This window comes from Motacilla alba, chromosome 2 (genome assembly GCF_015832195.1).
Source record: "Motacilla alba alba isolate MOTALB_02 chromosome 2, Motacilla_alba_V1.0_pri, whole genome shotgun sequence".
Classification (NCBI taxonomy): Eukaryota; Metazoa; Chordata; class Aves; order Passeriformes; family Motacillidae; genus Motacilla; species Motacilla alba.
The window spans coordinates 33,983,777-34,010,062 of record NC_052017.1 but is presented as its reverse complement, the minus strand read 5'-3'; the positions used below and the strand labels follow the sequence as shown (position 1 = coordinate 34,010,062).

At 39.3% G+C, this 26,286-nt stretch overlaps 1 protein-coding gene across 9 annotated transcripts in view; it reads right to left on the bottom strand.

Annotated features, from left to right (window-relative positions):
• The window catches only part of CREB5 (cAMP responsive element binding protein 5), a 262,858-nt gene that overhangs the window by 191,859 nt on the left and 44,713 nt on the right, over positions 1–26,286 (bottom strand). For 7 of the 9 annotated variants that reach the window (XM_038129981.1, XM_038129980.1, XM_038129985.1 and 4 more), the window contains 4 exons: positions 22,306–22,377; positions 19,063–19,156; positions 16,027–16,065; positions 10,402–10,523 (listed from right to left, as the gene is read on the bottom strand). In XM_038129981.1, coding sequence (XP_037985909.1) covers positions 10,402–10,523; positions 16,027–16,065; positions 19,063–19,156; positions 22,306–22,377 — 327 coding nt within the window. The remainder of the gene's footprint in view (positions 1–10,401; positions 10,524–16,026; positions 16,066–19,062; positions 19,157–22,305; positions 22,378–26,286) is intronic. The other 2 variants (XM_038129987.1, XM_038129988.1) reach the window with 2 other exon arrangements.

Genomic DNA, 26,286 nt, shown 5'->3' with positions numbered 1-26,286 from the left:
GCTCCCCCAATTCTGCTGAGAAGTCCCTCACAGGAATATTTTGATATCCCACTTGTCAAAAAAGAAAGAGCTGTCTTTTTAATGTCTGCATCTATGAGTGCTGATTTTTCACTCAATCTCTCTCACTTGAACAGCCTCATGATAGCCTTCCTAAGCTTTCTTCATGTCTTAGTAATATTCTTTTCTTTCTTCTTCTGTGTGAATTTTCCTTTCCATTTTCCCCACCAAGTCTGATCTGGGGTAGGAATATATCTTTTATATAAGTAAAAAAGAAAGGTTCTTTTCTTCCTTTTCTTTCTTGCCTCCTTTAGCAGCCCCTACTTTCTCTCCCCTCTAGGACATCAGGGAGGACTCTTCCAACAAAAAGAAGGAGAGACTGGCAAGGTACCTTATTTTTATTTCTTCCTTGATAGGAGAAGGAAAGGTAGGGCTAGGACAAAAAAAAAAAAAAAAAAAAAAAGCTGCCAGACAGAAGCCCAGACAATCTTCAGATTGGGCATCTTTCACCTTTTCTTCTAGGTGTCATGTCTCAGTGTCAGCGACAAAGCCAAAAGCCAGCTCCCTTTCTGTGCCTACTTTGAATTTCCCTAGGCTAAGTCCACAAAGAGGGAGGAAATACCACCCCCCCACACACACATCTCAGGTGAGGGAGGAAGGGGAGGAAGAGTAAGTATCTCTTAATGTAGGAGGAGAAGCCGCGCTGGCCTCACAGACACATGTATACTTTAATCTCTGTTGAGAATGAGCTGAGACCTTCTCAACCAACCACCAATAGAGGACTTTTACTGAAAGCTGCTGTGGCACCTCTTAGAGGCTCCACAGATTAGACTTCAGTCTTGTACCTTAATGGTTTTTGTCACTGTTTCTTTTGCAGCTGTCTTTTATTTAGAAAGGGAACTTCTAACCTTCAGTAAGAAATACTGGTGCAAACTTAGAACTAGTGAAAAGAGAGAACACCAAGCTTGCATGATAAGGCAACAAATTTCCCTAAACACTACATTGTAAATATTTACTGAGACTCACAGGAAAAAAATTCAGCAAAACCTTCAGAGAACAGATTTCCAAATAAATAAATAGCATAAAATCAAAAGGGGCACTAGTCATTTTCTGGAATTCCAAAGAAAGAAAAAAGAACTTTTGCAGGCTCATAATGATTTTCCTATCTACATTAAACATATTTTTCTATCAAGATTTCTCTTAATAATAGTATGCCACAGAGGATCATTAGGCAGGAAAAAAGGGTCAGAGCAAGGATAACAAAGATGAAAAGGGAACTGCTGAGAGTTCACCTCTGCTGTTTATTTTGAGGCACACTTAAGATTCGAGTCGGAGAGTCCTAATTGTATTCAAAGATTTAGTTCTCTAAGAACATAAACAAAACTAGCAAGGGGTATCATCCAGAATAAAGCTTTCTTCATAATCATAGAGTAAGGTCAGCTTTTGTTTGTTCTTTTATATGATAATCTCCACTCTTTTGTGTTGACATTTAAGTGTTTTAAAATGGAGAAAATAAGTATCTGAAAACTAATGGCCTATTTCTGCAGGGGCAGCTCTTTTAGCGTGTTCTCATATTTTCTAGCTTCTTTTGGTTGTGCATTCCTTACAAAGCATTTTAAAGCTTTTACACCTAATCTATGCTAGCATGCTCTGGTTAGCAGCTTGTATCCATTGAAAAGCAAGGCAATAATCCATCTAGGTTTAGGGCTTTTTCATAGAACTGATGCAGAGCTGTGTCAATTTTAATGTCATGCTACGGAGAGTGCATGTAGCTCTCTCCACTTTAGAGGATTAAAAGTGACCTCTCTTACCAAAATCAATAAGGGCAGCTTGCTGTGACTAATAGGTTGTAGAAATTCAAAAGAGACAGTTTGTAACACTGAGTTCATTCTCCCCGTGTCTCTCCCCACCCAGCCCCAGACTGGCTGGCAGAGCTGCACTTTGACATGTACATTCACATGGCAACCCGATGTCTTTTCCCTTCCCAGGGACCAGACCCAGCCACACACAGTTTACTCACATTTCAGGGAAGAAAAAAGCTTGATATTGATATTGATAGTTATTCAATAACAGTGGATTTGGCAACTTTTGTAGAGAAGCATGTGAGAGAGAAACCAGAATGAGAAAACAGTTCATATGTATAATTTTAACCTCCCTGGTACGATTTTTAAAAGGCCCTGTTTTTACCTAATAGTGAGACATCAACAACTACCCAGATACTTCACATCATGGGCTCAGTAGGTTTTTTCTGGTCTCTGAACAAGGCTTTTCTCCCTTCAGATCTTTGCCTAGTTGTAATAGGTTAAAAATTTAAATTCCATTAAAGTCAATGAAACTGCCCCAGAGATGTATGAGGCTATACATCCCACTCTGGCGTTCATTAACTGCCATCACATGTGACCAGTTGTTCTGGCTTATTTCTTCTCTCCACTGTTCCTTTCTTTACTCTGAAGTACATTAGATTTAAAAGTTAAATTTGTGCACTACTGGAAATAGGACATGCTACAGCACACACACCACTGCACACAAACTCACTTTACAAATGATTCTTGAGTTTTTCAGTTTCAGATTTTGTAAATCTAAAGAACACTGGCAACTCAGATGTGGATCTTCCACTTTATGGTGAAGATACCCTCACTCTACTGGATGTCTCTGACTTCCAATTTATCCTCCTTGATGTACAAATTTAAAATCCTTACCCACAGTTCATAGCTTGTGGACATTTTCTCCACCTAACAATCATCATCATTGTCTTTATGCCAAAAAAACAAGACTTGCCTTGGGGAGCAAGGGAGAAAAGAGGCTGAAGTTGTGGGAGGAACCCAACTGTAAAGGTTTAGGAGTCCCTATGGAGGTTTATAAATAGTTGACTGCCATGTGCAAAATGTGAAAGAAACCCAGTCAGCAAAAGAGCTGTTGCTGTTTTGAAATCTTCTAACTACATCTATTTAGGCAGCAGGCAGTGTTATAAATAAACAATAAATCAAGAAATTATTAGCATTTGAATTTTGGCAAGATAATAAAATGTGTAGGGGTATAATCAGCAAATAATAGGAAAGATCTGCAAGCAAACCCACCAATTAATGATAAATAGGACTTGGCTCTGGATAACTTCACCAATGTGGATCTCATTAGATGGCTGTGGAATCTGTTCCTGCAGCAGCCCTCTCCGAGTGAGGGAAAGGTGAGGTAACCGAAATGTCAGCACACCCAACCCTCACGATTCTTGGGCTCCAGGATTGTAACCACCTGGGCCAAAATGACAACCTTATGCTGCCGTGAAGGCCATGCCACGGTGTCCCAGTGTTTAACCAATAGGTTTCCTTGCCTCAGCTTTCGGACAATTGCTCCGCAATCCCCTCTCAGCAAAGGAGACCAAAACCCTTCAGCTCCGCTCTCTGGGGAGAAGGAATCCTTCTTTCCTTGGTTCACCTTGCTTTATTAACAGTACCTCTTGTAGAGAGAAATGCCCCCAGGCAAGCAATATCACTTAAACTGATAAATAATTTGCACGCCAGGCAGGGGGAAGGGAGAGGGGAAAGAGACCCTGCCTTATTAGGCTCGAAACAGACACACCATGTTAATACGAAGGATCACCATATGGTTCTAATAGGCTTTCTAAAATGATTTATCAGCTGTGATTAAGCCCTTGACCAGCATGTCTATCTTCATAAATAAAGGAAAAGTGCACCTTGCTCTGAAGTGTATCAGCAGTATCTTATTACCCACCCAACCATAGAGACTGCAGCCCACTCTGGGGAGCAAAGAGCTCGTGTTTAATAGCAGAGCTTATGCTCTAAAGAGACTGCCAAGATTTAGGGGTTTTACCTAACAGATAGACTTATAAAAATGCCACTACAGGAAAGGTTTATCCCTTTTTCATGTGCCATCCAGTCCATGCTGCTGAAACCTGAACTGGTAACAAGGAAGCTGTGCCATTAAAAACATTCCAAGAAACACCAAGGCAAAAGGCACAACTTTGCTGTGTTGCTGTGAAAAAAATGTTAGAATGAAATCAGATAGGCCTCCTTTTGTTGTGGGTAGCCAAAATACAGAAAACATAACAAACCTCCAAACATTACAAGAGGGTGACTCAGCTTATTTGGGATAGAGACAATAATAAGGAGGAAAGTGGACTGTCCTGACTGAGCTCTGAAGGATGATTCATCAGCTGGAATTCAGAAGAACATGGAAGGACGATGGTTAGGAAGGTTTAGCTGAATCAAAAACGTATGCCCTCAAAAATTGCCTTTCTGCATGATACAGGAACATATTGCTGGAAAAATTCAGGTATTCTCTTTGAGTATGAGGATCTAAACCTATAAATCCACTCAGAAGTCCATTCAAAATAAGAGAGTCCTGCCTGCCCACAGAAGACAAGATGCTATACCATCAGCAACATGCCTAAATTAAAGCCTATTCTTGTGAATATCTCTGCAAGGTCACAAACGGTTTTGTCCTGACAGCTTTCCTGTGCCATTAAGCAGAAAGTGTCCCTTTTGTAACGCAGTCCAGTGTGGCAATGAAGTGTCTGGAGGGAGATACATGCTCAAAACAGGACTCATAAGGCTGGGGACTGAAGCACCAACTGTGGAGCTGCCATCATACAAAGTACAACAAACCACCACATGTCTACCATGAAACCTTAGAAGGTTAAGAAGTTAAAATCCAGCAAGCCTACCCATCTGGAGAGAGGAGGAGAGCATTCTTCCTGTCTTTAGCAACACTGAACAACAGCTGATAAATCTTTAACACACATGGTCTGTGGGATGCCCTATGCTGAGACCAAGAAGATATGGAATCAATCCGAGGCTTTGCCACAGACTTCCTGTGCAATTTTCAGCATGTCACTTGAGCCCAGATCCTTTATGGTAGCTCTCTGATTTACTCCTGCTTTGTTTCAGTCAGAGCAAGGCACCAAAACGTCTTTGAGGGAGTCTATGAATCTTTCGGGGCCATGCTGCTAAAGAGATTTAGGAACCAAGTTGAGACAGAAAGCTGCTCCCTTGGCAGGATGGTAGAGAGGACCCAGATACCCTGCAATTCTCACTCTGCACACGTGATTCCTTTGAGAGCTTGGAGTCACGCTACAAAGGAACTCTGGAAAGCAATGTCCTCTGGAATCTGTTTTTTCCCTTAGAAAATAAGAGATAGAGTATTTACCTTCTTCATAGGAATACTGCAAAAGTTAATTTAATTAAGATAAAAAGGGGTGTGGCAAGTCAAAAAATGAACCCAAAAAGCAGATCAATAACCTGATCCAATTAATGCATATAAAAACCCAGAATAACCCTCAGAAAAACTCAGTTACAGAGTTACAGTGTATCTTTCCAGCACTTCAATGAGTCACCCAGAAAAAATGCTATGGTGTGAGTACGCTTACATCTTCACAGATACAGATATTATATTTAGAGTATAGGAACTATTATCCTAAAACCTTTGAATGTGGGGTGATATTTTGGACTTTGAAACCTGGAGTTTTGAGCTATCACCTTGACAACAGCTTAACTGATTGATAAAGTAACAGCTTGAAGTTATTACCATACATACAACAATGGTACTCTGGCCCTTAAGCACTGTATTAACATAAACAATTTCTAGTCTTACTAATTTCTAGTCTTACTTCGTGTCTACTATGACATACTGAGTATATAAGACACTTAATCTCAGTGGGAAAATAAGAAATCAGAGGGCCGTTTGACTTAAAAAATATGGATGGTCTTACATCATGTTTAGACAAATGGAGGGAGGATGTACATAGGTGCATTTATGGTAGCATAATTTTTTAAAAAATCAAAATAGTAAGCATTTAAACATATGTCCTTCCTTCCATTGTACAGACTGCCAGACAGTGAGTCAAAAGGGCTTCAGGAACAGGCTCGTGAGTTTGTTGGTTTGTATTATTTCACAAGTGAAATTCAGCCCTTTCAGAGCACTTGCCTCTGAAATGTCTACTAGCACACTGCTCTTCTCCAGGACCCTACTGGGGTCTCAGAGTACTTACAAGCAAAAACTGGGACTAATTTGCCACCCATCAGCCAAGCCAACAACCAAAATGAACCCTTAATCCCTGTTCTTTCACCAAGGGAGTGCATTGCCAGCATAACCCCATAGCCTATTGGTATTACAATATAGGCCTCTAAAACCCAAACACTTACACAATGTGCTTTATCAACATATAAATATTTTTTCTTCTCATATAAGGGTACATATGACCCCATACATATCACCCTTTCCTGGCTAAGGGTGATTTACTGCACTGCTAGTTTCAGCTGCAGTAATGTCAGCTATTAAGTACAGGCAAAATCCCTTATGATTTTTCTGTATTACTCTTCAGAAGAGGGGAAAACCTATGGGCTAGATACACATTGCATGAAATTTAAGCAAGAAGTGGAAATTAAGTTAATCTTTTCACCAAACTATACTACTTTAGGGACAGATTCTATCATTTCCAGCTTGCTTTGAATTATATCATCTTCCTTACTCTCATAGGCTACAGTACCAAGCTGTGACATTCAGTAATATATGCAAGAAATTTCTTCTGGAGGTCAGAGAGTCACTGAGTTCAGCATTAAATAGTGACATGGTATATGCTAGACAAGTGCATTTTACCTACTTTCTTATGCTTATACACAGAAATATATACATGGTAGAAGGAGACCCTAGAAGGTACAAACCAAATATATGTCTTTCAAACACACATCAGTCTGTAGCATCATCCCTTTTTTGACACAACTAAACTGGATACTCAGGTTTTTTATTCCTTCTGCAGATTGTAATTATTTAACCCCTAAAGGCTTTGTATTTGGTTTTGTTCTTCTTCTTTACTGGCTACTTCAATTTGCTGATGCTTTTCTGGCAGTGAGGTGCCTGCCTTAGGATAGTATACTTAGAACAGGAACATTAGGCCATGTAAAGGACTGATGAGCTTCCTGAACTGACACTGAACAACCCATATTACAACCAAGCTGAAATTGAGAATAGCCATTTCCCTGCCTCATTTGCATAATTCATACATTATCTGAGCCAGCACTGAACAGTGGTGAGAAGATTTCAAAGTTTCAGGGTAAGTCTTAGGAAGTGATGCATCCAAACTTTAGCATATGCAGAATGTGATTTTAAACATGCCCTCATGTTGAAAATATTCAGCTCACTATTTGTAAATGCTATTAGATGCAATACTCTACTTGCTACAATCAGCATATTTCCACTTTTCTCATTTCACACAGGGACGTCAGGCTAGATGCATTTTAATAAAGTGGGTCCACTAAGTTATTCAGGAACAGACCCTGACTCTTCCCATCTCTCACATGATCCTCTCAGCCCCAATTCAATGCTCAAAACAAGATGTGACAACAGGGCCTATCCAGCAGCAGCAAAGGTCATGTGTTTATAATTACAACCCACTGCAAATGCTTTGAATACCTAATGTTCCAGGCAGTGTAAGCCTAAAACCTGCAGCCAGTGGGCTAAAATGTGATCTGCCAACACTACCTGCTTTGTTGAGTTGGGTTGCAAGTTCTGTCTGGGTCTGGGCTGTCAATTGCTGTCTGCCTCAAGTTCCCAAGAACGTTGACATTTACAATTTTCCAAGTAGAAATACAGTATAGGTATGCTTTTACCTGTGCTAATTTTGGTGGTGAATTTAAGAGGTAGGAGGCTTGTGTCAGGAATAGTGCTGTCAGAAGGATGGAAAAAGCCTCTTTCTCACATGCTTATCCATATGCTTATTGCTGATCTGTAGCATCCCTTGCATTTAGGGAGCAGGTCTTTCTCAAGGAGAGACTCCCAGCTAATATAGGATGGTATAAACAGCAGACAAGCCAAAACCAAGAGACAAAGTAACTTCCATTTATAGCTTTATTTTTCTCAGTTCAGATCCTGGAGGTCATCATCATCATTATTGTTCCTTGAGTCCCCTCAGTCCCCGAGCAAAGGCTAATCCACATCCATTGTCAGAGGTGGTCCTTGACAGATGATCTTAGAACCATAAGGCATACCAAGTATGGGAGGCATAAAGAGACACTTCCACTTTACACATGAGCAACTGTGGCAGAAGGATGTCGAGTGATTTATTCCTTGAAAAGAAGCTGGGATATTAATGCAAGTGCTTTCCATTTAATAGTATCTTTACAAAAATGGTACACATGGTATTCCTCAACCCATGTACTCAGAGCTTCACAGTTAATTTGGAAATTCACCAGTCTGCGTAACCAGCTTCATCACAACAAATTCTCATGGATTATCCATGGGCTCCCAGCCAGAAGATTAAAAAAAAAAACCAAAAAAGCAATAAAGAAAAAAAAAATGCAGCTACTTGACCTTTGTCCTCTGACTTTTCAAAGTATGACTCTGAAGGAGCAAAAAAAGCCAATGAGAAATAAAAGTGTTTTTCTGTTACAAGATTTCAGTGTCAAGCTGTGTGCTAAGCCGCAGTGATATACTAAAATAAACAAAACTGTTTCTTTTAGAGTCCAGAGAAATTAATATGACCAAAAATATTTTGGAAGACTTTTCAGTGCAGTGAGTAAGATTTCCATGCAGTTAACCTTAGTCTCTGTGTGTTGGTAGGTCCATTAGGCCAACACTACATCACACTCATATTCCAGGGATAGGCTGTTGGAAGCATTTCCTCAGGGACAGCTGCAGCCCAAGGAGTCTCCTTCTGTCTTGGCCTTTGTCTCTTGCATTTGTGCAAAGCCCTACTGGGGCCTGCTTCAGATTCCTATCTGACAGTCAGTCAGTAATGTAAGAATGAACATACAGCAGACTAATTTGAAACACAGAGCAAATGTTACAGGTTAGCCAGCTAGTGGGACTTATGCCCCTTTTTTCTCTTTCCATTTTTAGCTTTTTTCACTCAGTTTTTGTTTTTTTTTTTTTCTTTTTCTAATTTCCCACCCCCATGATCCCTTATTTGCTCCCTGGAGATCACCAATGGCAGCTGCAGGGGTTGGTAGGAGGGCAGAATAAGACTCCCAGAGACTGCTAAACAGCTGGAATTATCAGGTAACTTGATGCCCTTGTCTAGGTTTTAATCAGATTTTGCAACTATCCCTCACAAACTGAAATCTCTCTGCAACATCAAGCACTGCAGTCTGGGGCTAGCTGCACTCAGGTCCACCTCAGTATATTTCTCCTGTTCTCCTACTCCTGCAAAATAAACACCAGGCACAGAGAAGAGCTTAGAAAGCCTGTAATGGAAAAAGAAGTAGGAGTGTACAGAAATGTTCTCCCTGATTCTAACTAAGACACACCTCAGCAGAACCTAAACTGCAAATTTTTTAACAAGTCTAAAATGAGACACATTTATCTCAAAATATAGCTGTTTCCTAACATTTGTCCAATACACAAAGCTGCAAGGGTCAATCTGTGCTATTTTCCCAATACTTGACCAAAACTTGAACTCTCTCACATTTGGACACTCTTATTCCTTGCTCAGCATACCATGGCACAGCCTCTCTCCTCCTCTATCTGTCCCACTCTCTTTCCTAATGAACCACTAATAAACCATACCTAGACTCCCTTCCTCGTAAGCCAAAACCAAGCTGCTCCTGGACTCCCGTCTCTTTCTATAAGCCTCCTTTCCTGTTCTGCACCTCAGCACGCAGCTTTACCCCTTTTCTTGCTGGCTTCTCTAGAGCATTAAGCTCTCTTACCATTCTTTGAAATTTTTAACAGCACTTTAGGATCCCTGAAAGCACTTTTAATTATCTTTGGGTACAGGAGTACACTTACATACAAGGTGGCCAATATAATTCAACCTGAAGTTCAGAAGACTGACAGAATAACTTCAGAATAAACTAAAAGAATACTAATTGAAAATGGAATATGTTATCTAATAGGTGTTTCAAGTCAAAGTTTCCCAGCTCAGCTTGGATGCTTTATGAGAAATACAGAAACACAATAAAGCTGGTATTGATGATTAATAATTCCAAAGGCCCACCGTGTTGTGGATGAATAAAAAAAAAAAAGAAAAATAAATATTTTGCCCTTAAGTAAATGCCCCTTCGTAAGCCAAATTTCCCTGTAATGTATTTGAGCCAGTTTGCAATCCTCATGTCAAAGAGGATATAATTTTCCCAAGCCTCTACCTCAAGAGGTGTGTGGTTTGTGTTATAGTTTACTTAAAAGCAGAGACTTGGAATCAAACCCTGGCAAACACAGTTACACTTTTCTAAAATTATTTAATACTGTTTTTTTGTTGGTTTGGGGTTTTTATTTCTGTCAACTGCTTAAATAGTTTTAAAAAGCATGTCACAATTTATAGTACCACTAGTTTCTAACCAAAAGGTTACTACTAGGTAGCAGAGCTCAATTTGCTTTCTCACAGATTAAAAGACACTTCCTTTGCCATTTCAAGGAATCAAAAGGGGAGGAAGGGCTTGGTGTGCTCACACTCACCCTTTTGTTGTTCTCTTCTTCTTGTGCCTTCCTGAACTCGTGCTCCAGGGAGCAGTCGATGTCGTTGAAGAGGCCGACTTCCTCACAGTTCTTCAGAAAGCGTGTTGGTGTGGGAGTCTGATCTGAGAACACGACAAGAAATGATCGTTGGTGCTCAATATTAAAAGGAGAGGGAGACAATTAAATAGTCTTCCAAGAAAAGAGAGGTTCTAACCAAGCTTCTCTTTGCCTTCCCACCCCTGCCTACCACACCGTCGTTAAAAAAACCCACACAGTGCTGAATTTCGACACTAAACGCTGCAGCAGCCATGCTTGCCATTAATGTCCAAAACCAGGCAGCAGTCACCATTTGGGCAGAAAGACAACAGCATGGGTTTTCCCAGGGCACATAACACAAGTGCCTCTCCTTAATGTGTGCAAATGGTCATTAGAACTCTCTATAGACCTCCAAAAATAGGCTCATGCAGAACAACGCACAGTGCCCCTCGTAATGCACATTTAGACCACAGCATGCATGTTAACTGCTGTGGATACACACTAGTTAAGGCCTTCAAGTGCTCAAAAACCACCTCAAACATACACATACTTAGCAAAAAAGGTAGCCATGGCAAGAAGTTTTGCTTCCTACACAATTTTTGAAGGAAGAAATTTAGAAAAGCTATGAAAAGTGAAATTCTGGTCATGAAGAAGCATCTTTTTCCATTTTAATCCTAAAAGTGTTGATAATACATGCAAAACCATGAAATTTGGAGTAAAAAAAATTTAATGCCTTCATCTCTAGGATATTTCTGCCCACTCAGAATTAACAGAAGAAGAGCAGTATTCTCATTAATGCCACAGGCAGGAGGGACTGAAGAAATTACAAGGTTTTCTGATACCTTTTCAAAAACCTGCAAGACAGACAAGCAAAATGGCCATGCAGACTGTAGTTTCAATGACTTTAGTGTCTTTCTTCAGGAAATGAAAAATCAAGCTCAAATTTGGGAACCCAAGTTTCCCCAAGGCACAGGTCTGAGGCACCTCTATTCATTCTGAGTCTAGTTCTTAGACTTGCATCGGCTCCTTCTTTCCAAGGATCTGTCCCAGTTCGAGATATTTTGTACCTGATTTTACAGAAAGATTGGACTCACTTTGTTAAAAAATAATCTTCAGCATAGACCTTGACTACTACCTATTGTTTGTATTTCATTCTTTAGAGAATGAAAACTCTGTCATATTAAACCCCGTTGCCCATATTGGGTCAATTTTGACCTCAGAAAAAAGCTTCCCACTTCAACAAAGAAAAAATTGCTTTCTTGCACCTAGCTAAGCTGGGTCAAGTTCTAATATTACCCCCTTCCAGCAAACAGTTACCTAACACCATGAGTTTTACATGATTAGGATAGAAATGCACATCAGCCCTTAATTAAGCAGTGCAAAAGCAAGGTACACAAAAGAAAATGCAGGTTTCACTTAGAAACTAAGGAAGAGGATCAGCCTCCTCCATTATAAAGCCAGGAGAAGGCAATTTCCACTGGTATCAAGCATGGTCCTCGAGGTTTGACTTTCTCAGGTAATCCAAGGGCAAATACACTCATTTGCATTTATATTTCTGATGGAACATCAGAATGCAAGTCCTTAATGTTAAAATTCTTTTTTCATTTCTTTTGGCTTGAGCATCCTACTTATGAACTTAAAGGAAACAAATTTCAAGTATTTGGGAATCCACACTTGTTTATCTATTAGCTTTCACAGCTAACTACTGTATTACCAGAGTTAGAAACAAAACTTTCTAAGAATCCTGCAAGAACTCAGCTTAAGGAGATGAGTCAACAAGGTGCTGGCATCGATGGGAGCTGAGGACACTCAGCACTGTACAGATCCATATCCTAAATAAGCAGTGCCAAACAAATCTCTTAAGTAACCTCAGCAAACTCAGTAGATTTACACCAGGGTTATTTTTAGCCCTTGGACTGGAGCTCGTACTGGAAATGAATGGCACTAAAATGCAGGAGAAATAGATTTAATTTCCAAAAAGGATTAAATGCTACTTTAGTGAATAACACCATTCTTTTGTAGAAAATCAAAGACAATTGTCGCTAAGCCTTTCTGGACACAAAGGGCACATTAGTATCTGAATGTGAGGTAAACAGAGGAAATGATTTATTGTTAGAAGTGAAATATATATCACTTCTAATATCAAATAAGCAAGGTATCAATTTCATGGCCAAAATGAGAAACTATGGTTTCGTGAGGAAGTAGATGCCACTACTTTCACTAGAATCAAAAATTTTGGATTTCTTCAGAGTTGCTTGGGCCCAGAACTGACCAAAAGGAAAAAAGTTATCTCATTGATCTCAAATTGATCTCAAAAGTTATCTCACTTTAACAGTGGAAAAAAGCAAGCCAGAGCAAGAATGTGACTTCAAATGCACAAGGGCCTCAATGGCTTCCTTTCTCTGCTCATGCTGAAAATCTGTCTTCTGCACCATAAGATAACCAATGGTGTTACCTACAGTTGAACTTTCCAATTAACTATTTTAATATCTCAAAAGATCAAAACTGATAATGACACTGTTTACACCACCTACATATTGAGATTGTGTTCTTATTTTATTACCTCAGTCTCCCCATACTGCTACTGTAGTTCCCATGTTCCAGAAATCAGACTGGCAGGGATTCACATCACGATTTTTGTTAAAACGGACAGCCCCTCTTTTCTCCCAACTGAGGAAGGAGCACCACCAACCAGCCATCCACAGACCTCCTGAAAGTCAGCTCAGCCAGATGTAAAACAAGATCTTCCTAGTTCTTATACTTCAGCCTTCAACATTCACAGAAACCAGAAGGCCACAAAACCTCTGTCTTTGTGAGGACAGAACTGATAAAGATCCAGACTTTAAAATGTTGAGACTTTGTGTAGTAAAGTAGTTACACTGCACATACTCTACACTAATTGGTCTCAGGATTTCAAGGCTCCCAAGACTAATGAGCTTGATTTGCTCCTGAGCAACCAACTATTTTGCCTCTGCTAAACACCAGTTCTCCTTTAGGATGTGGGCAAATTAGCAGAAGAAATCACTCTCAACACCACAGAAATTCTTTTGCCTAGATTAGGCAAGCCTTTGTGTTTTAATTGGGAGGAGTATCACAAGGGAGACCCTAGCATAAACTACAAAATCAGGTCTCCCAGAATTAATAAAATATTCCTAATTCTCAGCACTTAAAAATGCATTAATAGTTCCAACAGCTTGTGCCTGACCTCATTGTTCCCTGTTGGTACAAACAAAGCTTTTGTTGCTATCACCAGCGCCCACAACTATTGCAGACTCACTGAGAACAGGGCCCTGATTTGTTGCACTTCAGCAACTGGATGAGCCAGACCCATCTGGACCAAAACTCAGACAGAGCTAGCCCCACTCTCAGCATTCCTGCTGAGGACACACTTTATGTAGGAAGCTGCTCTGCAGGCACACTGCTGCTCACACAACCCAGGGCTCTAATATTAGTCACAAACTGTATTTTGTATTGGCAGCTTGGGATACAGGATTATCTGGGTTAACCCAAGATACCGATCAGCTATCCCAACCCAGACCCATCGTTCCACATGTAAAAATCTTCCCATCCTTAACTAGTTCCATCCTCTAGAACTAGATTACTGTCCTTTGAGGCATCTACCTCTAGCCATCTGTCCCTTCACAGGTAAACCTGTCATCTGATAATTACTTAGGAATTTCTTTTCTGTCTCAAATTCATCAACACCTTAAACACAGATTATGTCAAGCTTCAGACTAGGCAATGAAAATATTGTTCAGACTATTACTCAGGGGAATAATCAGCCTCTCTGATGACACAGCCATGACCAGAAAGGCTGCAAGAAACATGAAGTTTAAATAAGCCTCAAAAAAGTAAATGGACAATATATAAGCCCCAGAGCAAGCCCAAATGATCCCAAGTTAACCTATTGCATCTTACAGGAAGATATTTCAGATGCACTCAGCAATCGTATTCAGGCCAGACTTTCACATACTCTGTATATTTTGGTTGCTGACTTTTGAAAACCTGTCCTCAATGTCTGAAGTGATACCTGATTTTTCAGACTCATAAAAAAGATATATGTGGTAAGGCAATGGGGAACTTGAAGTCTTCAATGAAGTCAAAAGGTTCCACTATGTACTCACAACGTTTGGCAATGCATGGGGGTTTCTTTGTTGTTGTTCATCAGGGGTGTGGGGATTGAAATAATAATCTCAGAAAGGACACTCAATCTCAATACATTGTTTCCAAAACAACAGCTCAGAAAATACATTAGCTTGCTATACAGAAGCTTACTTGATTCATCCAGAATCTGTTTTGTAAAATTACCTTGAATTCCTGAGTTTCATCCCTCAAAACACAAAAGGAAACTTGAAACCATGCTACCAGTTTAAAAAAAGCCCTGGAGAACCAAAGGACATTTATTTGAAACAAGTTCTCATTTTGAGAAAAAAAAAAAAAATTCTGATTTGATGAAAGATACCTAACAGCCCAGCTCCAAAGTGTGTAACTTGATTCTTCATTTTTCTTTCCAAAAGAAAAAAAAATTGTTTAGTCTGATGTGCAATAATAATAGACACTTGGCTTGTTCAGCTGTGGGCTCTGTTGAAGTTATACACTCACCCGTGTTGTACTTTCATATAATGATAACAAAGTCAGAGTAATGGGGCTAGCACAGAAATTTGAAGGGCTGCCCATCAAGCAGCCACAAAGACAGAGGAATGTCCAGAGAAGTTCAGAAAGGTTTCTTCACTGATTTCACAGGTTTCCACCCAAGTGCACCGAGGAGTTCAACATAACACAACAATAAGGTGGAGAAAGAGGAGAGGAAGAAGTTCACTCAAACATAGGTGGTAAAACTGCTCCCACCCAGATAAGGGCTACCAAGAACTTTACTGCCTAAATATGTACTCTTTAAAGCACTGGTTGGACTTTCCTGGAGGGGTGCACATACTGGGTACAACTAATTTTTAAAGTCTTCTGGTCACTCTGAAACTGACCAGTAAATGTAAGAAATTATTTCATTTCATTTTTGATAAAGCAAGGGACACAGAAGCAAACAAGAAAACAAACTACTCTATGAGTCCTCATACCCAATCATTTTGCATGCCTCAAAATTCATGCCTAGATAAACCTCTCTGTGTAAACTACGATGAGGAAAAAATTAAGGCAACCAAGAGTGATGTAAATTACCTCACTGGCACAGGCCTTACTTGGGAAAAGGAATACCTTTGCACTACCTTTATTACAGGCACTTTTTCCATCTAGAGAAAACTGTTTCTACCTCTACAGTGGGCTTTATCACCAAAACTCTAGAGGATTTGGTTTCATTAAATAGGATGAGGAAGGAAAAAAGGTTTCTATGTAGATAATCCCCAGCTCCCAAAGTTCAGTCCCACAGGGCTTTTATTATTTCCCTGGAGGAAGCAATCTATTCTACAGACATTAATATTTTGGTGTTTAAACACAAAAGCTTTGTCACACAACACAATGTAGACTTTCAAAGCAATGCAAACACTGTTCACTCTCTACAGCAGCAAAGAGCTGGTATCTATTTCAGTCAATTTAACTATAAATTGCCTGCAATGGTGACTAGCATGCAAAACTTACATAAGATATCCTGTGTTATCTCAAACAGCTCTTTTTTAGCTGGAAAGATGGAAATGGAAAACACCAATGACTCTCTGTCCATATTTTTAACAAGACTTTCTAACAAACAGAAATAAAATACATACAACAAAGAGGGAACAAATAACACTAATTCTAAAAGACAGAATTGTGTTGTCAAGTTGTGCAACAAAAGTTTCACTTGCATTTTAGTGCAAGGCCCTTCTGGATTTTCCCTCCATTTATACAGTCAGAGAATAGAAAGCTTTTTGGTGTACATGGGTATCTGGAGTTTCTGAATTGGTTCAAGGGATTTTAATATAATATAACTTGTTCTTCTTAAGCCAGCATGAAAACAATGGTAGAAAACGTAGTGAAGCTAGTTGATAACTTGGAAGCTCCTGGAAAGACATACCTGCTAAACCAGCACAGCACCAATTGCTGCAATCAGGTCATGCACCATTGTTTATGAGACACTGACCCCACCTACATAACAATATATAACTTCGCATATAACATAACTTTACCTCTCCCTTAGAAGCTTATATTTCAGACCCAAACATAGACTTCACACAAAATACAAGTTCCTTCTTCCCAAGTCATATTTTGCTAAGTTTCTAAGATGTCTTGTACAAAACCAACAGTTTCACTGCCCACTTCCAGGAACAGTTTAGAAACCATGCTTAATGTGTGTTAAATATTGCTGATATTATAGTGAACCCAGGCTGTCGATTGTGCTATCTCTGCGTACAGAGTAAATAATTCTAATGTCTACCTGAAAGCATACAGTGTGTTATTTTTCATGACTAATTGTTAATAATAAATGGATCATACACAACAAATTGAAAGATTCTATACAACATACTGGAAAAAAATTAGAAAGTCTGACTTCTAGGCAGCTTAGGATAAAAAGAGGGGGGAAAAAATAACACTGCACCTGGCTTATTACAGGGCAATTGCTGCTGCAATTCTTGGGACCTACTGATGACAGGAACAATATTTTTTAAAAAGTCTCATAAGCAAAACTGCAAAAAACAAGGAAGTCATGAAGACAAATGTCTAAGAGAAAAGTATGTCTCTTTTTCCCATTTACCATTAATTTTTCATTCTGAAATCTAAGAATAAAACATCTTAAACTTTAAGGTATTTAGATTTCCCCAGGGTTTCAGTGGGTAATGAAACAACTATTTTTCAATGTCTTCCTGCAGAGAGTAGATGATCTATGATGCTTCCTGAGTAAGGGCTTGCAAAATGCCAAACAAACTCAGCAAACAAATAAAAAAGAGGAATCAATACACCAGCAGAACCAATTTGCCATGGTATTATGGTCAGGAACATTGGCCACAGTCCTTGGGAACGCATGTCTTTTTACTCTTTCACTACTAGACAGGATCATCATAAACAAACCTCGAAGAATGCATCCCTTAGAAGCAATCTCAGAGTTTTTCTGTCCAGAAAATTCTGCATTAGTATGTACAGCTGCCTAACTGCAGGTTTAGGGGACCCAGTACCAGTGGCAGAGCTGGAAGACAGACATTCTTTTTGCTTAGGAAAGCAACCCATTGGAAGGAGCAGGATGGCTAAATCACAGAAGTTACCAAACACAAATGGAGCTACTCTGCTCAGGGGATTCCTGATGACAGAACAGATTCCTTAGAAACTGCACTTGAACAAAAGTCTTGCCAAACAGAAAGTTTTAACAAAAGCCAGCACTTGCACAGGGTGAATGTGCCCACAGCACAGATGTCTTCGAGCAGTTTCACTGCCAAAGGACACAGCCAAATGCAAAAGCAGCTTTTCCTCATTTGTGCTTGCAAACACAGGGTTCTGTGGGCATAGCTGGCACTCAGGCACTTTACAAGACCCAGTCTTCAAAATGCTGTGTAGTGTTTCTTTCTAAACTTAGTCCACTATGGTATTTTAAAATGAAAAGCAAAATAAATTCTATTTGGGAAAAAGGGTGTCTAACTTTTCATTGGTGCCCAAAGTCCCAATTAAAAAAAAACAAAAAACAAACAAACAAAGACCTAAATATTTGCAGTCCATTGTTACTTCATTTTGATTTTCATAAAAATGGAAACAGTTTTACCAGAAAATAGTTAGTCTGCTGGAGCCCCTTTAATAAATATACATTTGCATCTGAAACGGCACAATTTACTTTGAAGAAGCCCATTGCAAAAGACAAATATCAAACACTGCTGAACATCCACACACACATTTGCATCACAGAGGGGGTTTTCTACCATTACTTTGAAACCTGTAAAAGTCTAGAGATACTATTCTAAACAGTCCATTACTACAGCCCAAAGGATAAACAATAGGAAAGGGAATAGGAGAGGAAAGAAGTAAAATGAAGGGCTAGCTTCACTTTACCCAACACTGGCTGAAGGCCAGCAAGCCATTGATATGTGGTTACACAGACAAGAGCACAGAAAGACTACATAAGAAATATACTACTCAAGAAACTACTGAGTGCAATTGTACCTAATACCAAATAACCCCTGTTTATGAAGGGGGAAGTGCAGAGAGAGATGGGGAAAGAGTGCTGGATATCACCCACTTGTTCACCCTTCTGGTTATAGCTATTTACAGGGGGCAGCTCCTGAGTCACCACACAGGTGGCTCATACATTGTGGCCTCTTCCAGTTGCTGAAGGGAGTCTGTCCAGCTTAAATAGCAATTCTTCCAGCAACAGCACAAATGCACTTCATTAACACTCTCACTGCTGGGCTCCCAAGTGACACGCACTAAAGTGCCTGTATTTCACTGGAAATCGATGATAGAGCTGCCAGCATGCCTGAGGTTCAGTGATTTCTTTCCCTCTCATGGCAAACTTGTATGAAGGCAGAAGAATGGCAACTGTCTTTTTTGTTCAAATATAGGCATTCTAGCTCAATCCACCTCTCCTTGTTATTTAATTGGAGCTGGGGCTTTTTAAAACCAATCTGGGAGTCATTTTGCCAGTAGCTTTCCAATAGGAATCATGCTTTCAACATCATCTGAATAGTTATCTTGACTCTTGAATTCATGTCTTCTTACCTGATAACATATTATCTGTTTTTATTGAAGGAAACTTCAAAGTCATTTCATGTTTGTGCCTGTGAATCATCAGATGATCCTCTGTTGGAAAACGCTGTCAGGCAAACACAGAAAGAGAGAGAGGAAGAGAGAAAAAAAAGAAAAAAAGAAGAATTTAATTCTCTAATAAACTTTTGGCATTGGACAGAATTTCAAAAATGAGAGACAGAAAGAAATTTATCCAGCTAGAAATGTGTCCGAATGGCACAGGAAACGGAATATTTGAAAATACAAGTGAGTATGAGTAACAAATAGCTGCACTTAATTTAGAAGCACATTTGCTGCCGTGCTTTCTGGGCTGACAAACCGTAAGGTGTCATGCAACTGCCTGAAAAATGTTACAGTCCAAGTTTTAGATTCTAAGGGTCTCAGACACCCACTCCAGCTACCACAGCCTCACAAGTCACCACGTGCCTGAGAATCTGCGATAGCTGCTGTTCTGTATGCTCTTAGCCCACGGCAAATGCTAAGTAATGAGGCAAATCTTAAATCACTTTACTGGATTTTTCTGCTTTTGTGTCTTTCTGCAACATATATCTGATGAACGGCTATAAAAATAACTAAATAAGCCAGCTTTTTTCTACCCAAAAGTATTCAGGCAAAACACGTCTTTAATTTTGGAAATATCTGATACTTTGACTTGATTTGAAGTGGCAATTAAATGGTGCACAGTTTTATAGCAGCTAGTTATGACCCTTTATGATACTAAATCAAATTATTCTCCTTTGTCAAGCAGAGAAGGAGGAGAGATGTTTTTTGTAAGAAACTAATCAGTGTGCTAAGTTTGTTTTACAATCTGATTACAGACTTCTACAAGAAATAACTTCTTTTGAACAAAACAAAGAAGAGACAAGCTTGAATAAACACTAAAGCACTTGCCCATTTGGGCTCAAAGAGCAGAATGGCTCTGTGAAGTTTCCTTCACCAGAATCTGCTTACACAGAACTTTGCTACTGAGATGGTTTCAACTGGGTTATTTCAGGACTACCAAAAGCCAAAAGTTGTATCACCAAGGCTTGAGTAAAAAAACTCAAAAAAGAAAAAACAGCTCTTTAAAGCAACAGGTATATAGGAGACAAAAAACAATGGCAACAACAGAGCTGAAGGGACTTAATGCTTTCAACACAGTATACTCTTGGCTAAGTGACTTTGCTTGTGGCTATAGTATAAATAATTGCCATATGTTACACCTTCTGAGAATCTCTCTAAACCCATAGACAAAGCAGCATAAATAATAGAATTGAATTCTCTGGGAGGAAAAAAAAGGGAAAAAAATTGAAAAAGAAAGAAATCCCAAAGACCTTTTCCTCACTGTGAAATCCTGGTTTACTGCTTACTCATCTGGAAGAAATGCAGCATTAGGAATTTATGTTAAGATTAAAGGGAATATCTGAGAAAGACTTTGCTCAATGAAATCATGGGGGGGGACACCTCACATTTATTTCTCTTGAAAATGGATTTTCCTTCGTGGGTGCCATACTCTCTCTTCATGATGAAATCAGCCAGTTTAAACAGGGTGTGGGGCAACAGAGAAACTGTTCCTCCAGCCCAGACTTCTCTGTCTTTTTTCTAAGTCTACTTTCTTCCTTACGCAGCAGGTTGACTCCATCAGCCCTCAGCACACATCTGCAGGGGCCAAGTGAGAAGCTCCAGCCAGCTTAGCTGGACAGCAGCTCTGCATCGTGCACTTGTGTCTAGTCCTCATTTATTACAAACAGGGGTCATGTTGGGGAATTGGAAGTTAAATGTTTTTTAAGGTGGAAGTCACATCTACATTGCTCATCTTTCCAAATTGTAACAGCATGCAACCAAAGTTGCTCTCTGAACACCAAAAAGAGCTTGTCTAGATCAGCTTCTCCTCCACTGAGGAAACTAATTAAGAGTTGACAATAAAACGCTCAAGTCCACTGATTTCAGTGGAATTTAGTTTCATCAGAAAGGTAAATAAACATCACAATTTTATTCTACCTCTGTGACAGAATGGCGAAAGTTTAAGTCTGCATGTGGAAATTTAAAGGGACATATTCTCAGCCTGAGGGATAATCCAAAAGATGCACTGTGCCTCCCATAGAAAAACTCCCATTTAGTGAAACAGCAAAGCCACTCAGCCAGTTGTTAACTGGACTCAAGGCCTCTGTCTCTCCTTATTTCAGCTCTTGGCAAGCTCAACACCTACACTTCATTAAGAGTCACCCACCCCTCTTCCAGAAGAACCTAAAGAGTTGTAAATATATTAGCCAGCTGAAAACTCCCAACATATAGTCGAAACAGGGAAAGGTTCACTCATTAAGAGAGGAGAACTCTGGAAAATGGGTAAGCTGTATCACGTGACATGGATGCACACAGGAAGCCTGTGGCAAAAGCCCAAAAGATGTCCTTGTCTGAAGATTTTACTCACAAACTCTTGTTACTAAAACAAATTAGAGTCAGAGGTGCCACAGATGGAACTTCCCTCACCTCTGCAAAATCACTGAAAAAACCACACACACCTCCAAGTTCAAATCTCAGCAGGTAAAATCCTTGTCACTTCAGGGTTTTTTAAGCTCATTAAACATCTAATGTTACAAGTCAGGTTTTGCCCTCGGAGACATATGGCAGAGCACCAGTCAAAAGGACAGGAATCCCAAATGCACATCCTGGGGCAAAATTTATCAACAGGCTGCATTTTCCATAGAAAAAAAATTAGGAGGAAGATGTCTTAAAGATTAGAAATAAATAAATACATAAATAAATAAAAAATGAACTAATAAGATAGAATTGCATTTACGTATTTAAAACAGAAAAACAAACAAACAAACAGGAGGTTACTTCCTCCAATAGCAACATAATATATTCCATCACATATCTCAGCAGAAGACAGATAAATGTGTCCTGCCTAGTGTGTCCTTTCTTGATAGTCTCTAAAGGAATCTGCAATACATATCTTGAAACATTAGGCTTTGGGATGAGAAAAGGCACAGAAGCAGCTTGAAGAGCACTTGTACTAACTCACTTTTGACTGGCTGCTGTATTTGCTTGAAATATTTTGTAATAGTGTCTTGTGGGAAAGGACAGAATTGAGGGGAAGCAGGTCTTAAAAAAAAAACACACAAAAACCCCTGACACACATATTATTATTAGACATGTGTTAATATATCAGGAGGCATTATACAAGCCAGAGCTAGTGCTGAGGACTCAATTAATATCACCGCTGACTCCACTCACCTGTGAGCAGCCTGGGGCACTGCAGACAAAAGGCCTCTCCTGCTCCAAGTTCATCTTTGATTCCTCATAAATCTACATGTTAAAAGGGGAAGGGGGAAAGAAAGGGAACCTATGAATATATAAGTTCTAAACTTCACACATGCATGCAACATACAGAAATGGCAGTTTGTGCTTTTATTTCAAACTCCGCAAACAGATCAGAACAAAGTTTTCGCACTCAGAGTACTAATTTGGCTAATGTTCAGCAGGCTCTCTAGAGTCTAAGTTCTTATTCCTCCTTCTTGAGCACCAATTTACTTTTAAGAAAGAAATAAAGTTCAGCTTTCACAGCATAAATCTGCCTCAGAAAATAGCATATGTTCAGTGTTGTTATTAGATAAGACCGTGTCTTCTCAGAAATATCTTGAATTAAAGGTTTTTACCTTTCCTCCTTCAGTTCCTGCTGAACAACATTAAAACCAGACGTCTAGGTTACTTCTGAGAAAGAGCCCACTTTTTGAAGTTCTGCATCCATACTGTCTGATATTAATAACTTCAATACATTACATACATGCTCTCCATGCACACAAGGTAACTGTGCATCCCCATCCTCTAAAAGGTCAAGTAGAGCCTCAGGAGATTCAGCAGTGAAGTTTTGTCTAAAACTGCACTTCCACATTGCAGTTCCAGTCCTGTAACCTTGACCTAAACCCTGAGGGAAAGCTCCCAAATCTTCAATAAAGGCAAAGTGTGAAACATTCACCCACAGATTGCAGTTATGCACCTGAATTTGAGTCAATACTAGGGCAGTGTCCATGAGCAAAAAAAAAAAAAAAAATTTCAGTAAAATTCTAGTGAGTAAAATAAGTCAGTCATTTATTTCGGAAATGTTTTCAGCCTGCTGGAACAACTGTTTTTACCAGCTAGAATGTAGTGGCTGACCCATCTTAAAGCAGATGACTTATGTTTAGTGATTCCCTAAAATCCCTTAAAACAACCTCACCACAGCCTCTTTTAGAAAAATATCTGGGTGATGTTTGGGTAATTATTTCATGACTCAAAGAGAAATATCTTGGTGATGAAGCAGAATTAGATTTTATAACTACAAAAATCTGCGGAAGGACAGGCAGTAAAATTGCTCAAACCCACTGAATTTTTTTCAAGCTACAGTTCATTTTTCCTATCATCAGGAGTATCTTTAGCATGCTTACAGTTGATAGTGTAATTCACCATTTAGCTGTACATCAACCAGACCCATAATTGCAGCAATTATTTCCACTGGATGATAACATTTTCTTTTTAATTAAACTTCATTCTGGTGGACAACATTAGCCTGACAGTATATTTTCCTAATTGTGACATAAAAAAGTCCACTCTGTCTGACTCCACTGACTCCTAGAAGCAGAATCCAGAAGCAAAGAATTTCTACTTTCATTTGCCCTTCAACCTCCACAGGGACTCTACTCCCAAAAGCTGATGATAAGCATCAACTGATCTTCCTGATATGGGCATCTCTACCAACATCTGGCCTGAGACAAATGATTTATAATACAATGAAGTGTCAAGAAAGACCCTAACTCAGGCATAACTTACGTATCCACACAAGGCTAGAACTGAAATAACTAAAATTGTACCTAATTTACTCCTTTAAGATTATTCATATCCTGTTTTGATTTAACTTACAGCTATGTTAAACTGAAATAGGATACTCATAATCAGAAATGAAAGAGTATATTCGCATACTAAAATAACTAAAGGTGTTAAATTACTTCTAATTTCAGTTATTTCAGTTCCAGACTGTGCATAGACAAGCTCTTCAGAGATGAAGCCATAAAAATACTCTGAATCACACTATCCTGTCTGAAAGAAACAAGCAGCAGAGATAGAACTGACTAGAAAAACAAACCCCTGCAAAAAACAAAACCAAAACCTCCAGCTAAGTTAGATTTTTAAATCCACCTCTATTTATGGGATGTGACCCCAGGCATGTTGTCTTTCCTAAAGACAACTTTTTCCTTTATGCAGAAAGAAAAGAAAAAAAGAAAGCTACGCATGGATAATGAAAGGCTTTATTTAATATCTCAATTGCTCCTGCAACTGAAGCACTGCCAAAGATTTCTGTTACCCCTATTTTCCCCTCCTCAGGGGACAGTGACAACAGCATTTTCAATAGCAAAACAACAGATGAGACTCAGTTAAAGAAAACAAGATAGTTACAATTCTGGTCCCAAGTGTCCAAGTGAATTTCAAAACATTACCAGGAATTATTTGGAGTTTGATTTCTTATTGAGTATTGCAAGTCTAAGACTTCCCTCCCCACCCTGAGCTTGACCTTTAGTCCCTGAATGCATTAGTGCATGCTCTTATAACAATTAAATTATTCTCAAGGTTATCTAGTAGATAAGCATGGACTAAGCAGCAAAGTAACATACTAGCTGAGGACTGGAATCCTGAGTGCAGGGATCAGCTCCAGGAAATCGACTAAAAGAAAACATAGATTTGTTGTTTATTCTCAATACCTGGAAAAGGCATCAGATTCAACATCAAATTGTTTGTCCCAAATGTACAAGCAACTGCTTATTTCCATGAGAATCATTCTTTGCAGACACTAAACATAAAAGAAGCAATAACCCAGAATGGCTGTATCACCTGCACTCCAAGAGCTGTCTAGCAGAACTTGACCTGTATAAGGTGTTACCAGGTGGTGATACAGTGCCTCAAGACAAATTGCAGAATTGGTGTCTGCATGTGGTGCAATCACTGCAGTTGAGACTGTGGTACCACTGACTCTCTTGCAACAGTAAATGAGTGGAAGAAGCTGCCTGCTGCCTACACTTTTTGCAAGTGTCTGGTGCTTGCTTATCATATGGCAGTAATTCCGGTGTTGCGCTTGAATGTTGACCAGAAACAAGCAGCTGAAATTCTGGGCTGTGAGTTGAACCTCCTGCATGCCTCAATCCCACTGCACTCTGCAAAAGCTGCAGATGCACCAGCAGCCCCAGGCCTTGCAGCAGGATGGGGGCTCTCAGCAGCAGAGCTGTTCTGGTTGTGCACAGCACAACTTGCATGGCATCCTTCTCAGATGCAGGCAGGCATCTCCCATCCTTCAGCCCAGACAGCTGCACACAGCCTCTGGCACACACTTCTCTTCACGTGTCTCACGTGTGTTGCGGGGCCACACAATCCACGTCTTCTTTTTCCACACTGTGTGCAGGTGAAGGAAGGAAATAACATAACCAATGGCAACATTTCCACCTCACCTAATAAAAATATATCACAGCAGCCTTTCCATCTAAATTAAGGTGCTTATTAGCCTTTGGGATCTTAAAAATTCAAGTTACACTCATGCAACTCTTGTAGTACTACTAATAACCACTGCAATTAATGCATATGAAGAATATCAGACGAATCTATGATGACTGTAAAGTTTAAAAATTGCTCCAGTCTGAATTTTTTGCTTCTGTTATCAATAGCTTAATTTATTGCAACTTTGTGACTTTTTTTAAGAAACAATCAAGGATTATAAATAACAGCCAGCACAATTATTGATATGTCAGCATTAGTTCTGATATTATTAACAATAGCCATGAGTGTATTATCCAACAGAAAAGGGGGCTGAATTTTAATAGACATGTTAACAACATCTGTCAGCATTTATTGCCCTATTGTGACCATGTAAAGAGCCTTATTGGCAGAATGTGTAAGTGAGGAAATCTGCTATGCTGTTGTAGCCTGCCATTCTCCTGAAATATCACTTTGCTCAGGAGAAGTTAAGGTACTCTAATTATAAAAAGAAAGAAATAAAAATACGAGAGAAAGGCTTCTCCAACCTATGGCATGTGGTAGAGAAACAAGTTCTGCAGCAAGCCAAGATTTTTTCCTACTCCTTGATTTTTGCATGAGTCTTCTAAAAAGTTTTTTATTATAATTAATAAAACTGAAGCCCACAGTGAGGAATGCAAGAAGATAACAAAGAAAAAAAAGCAAACAGAAGAAACAAAA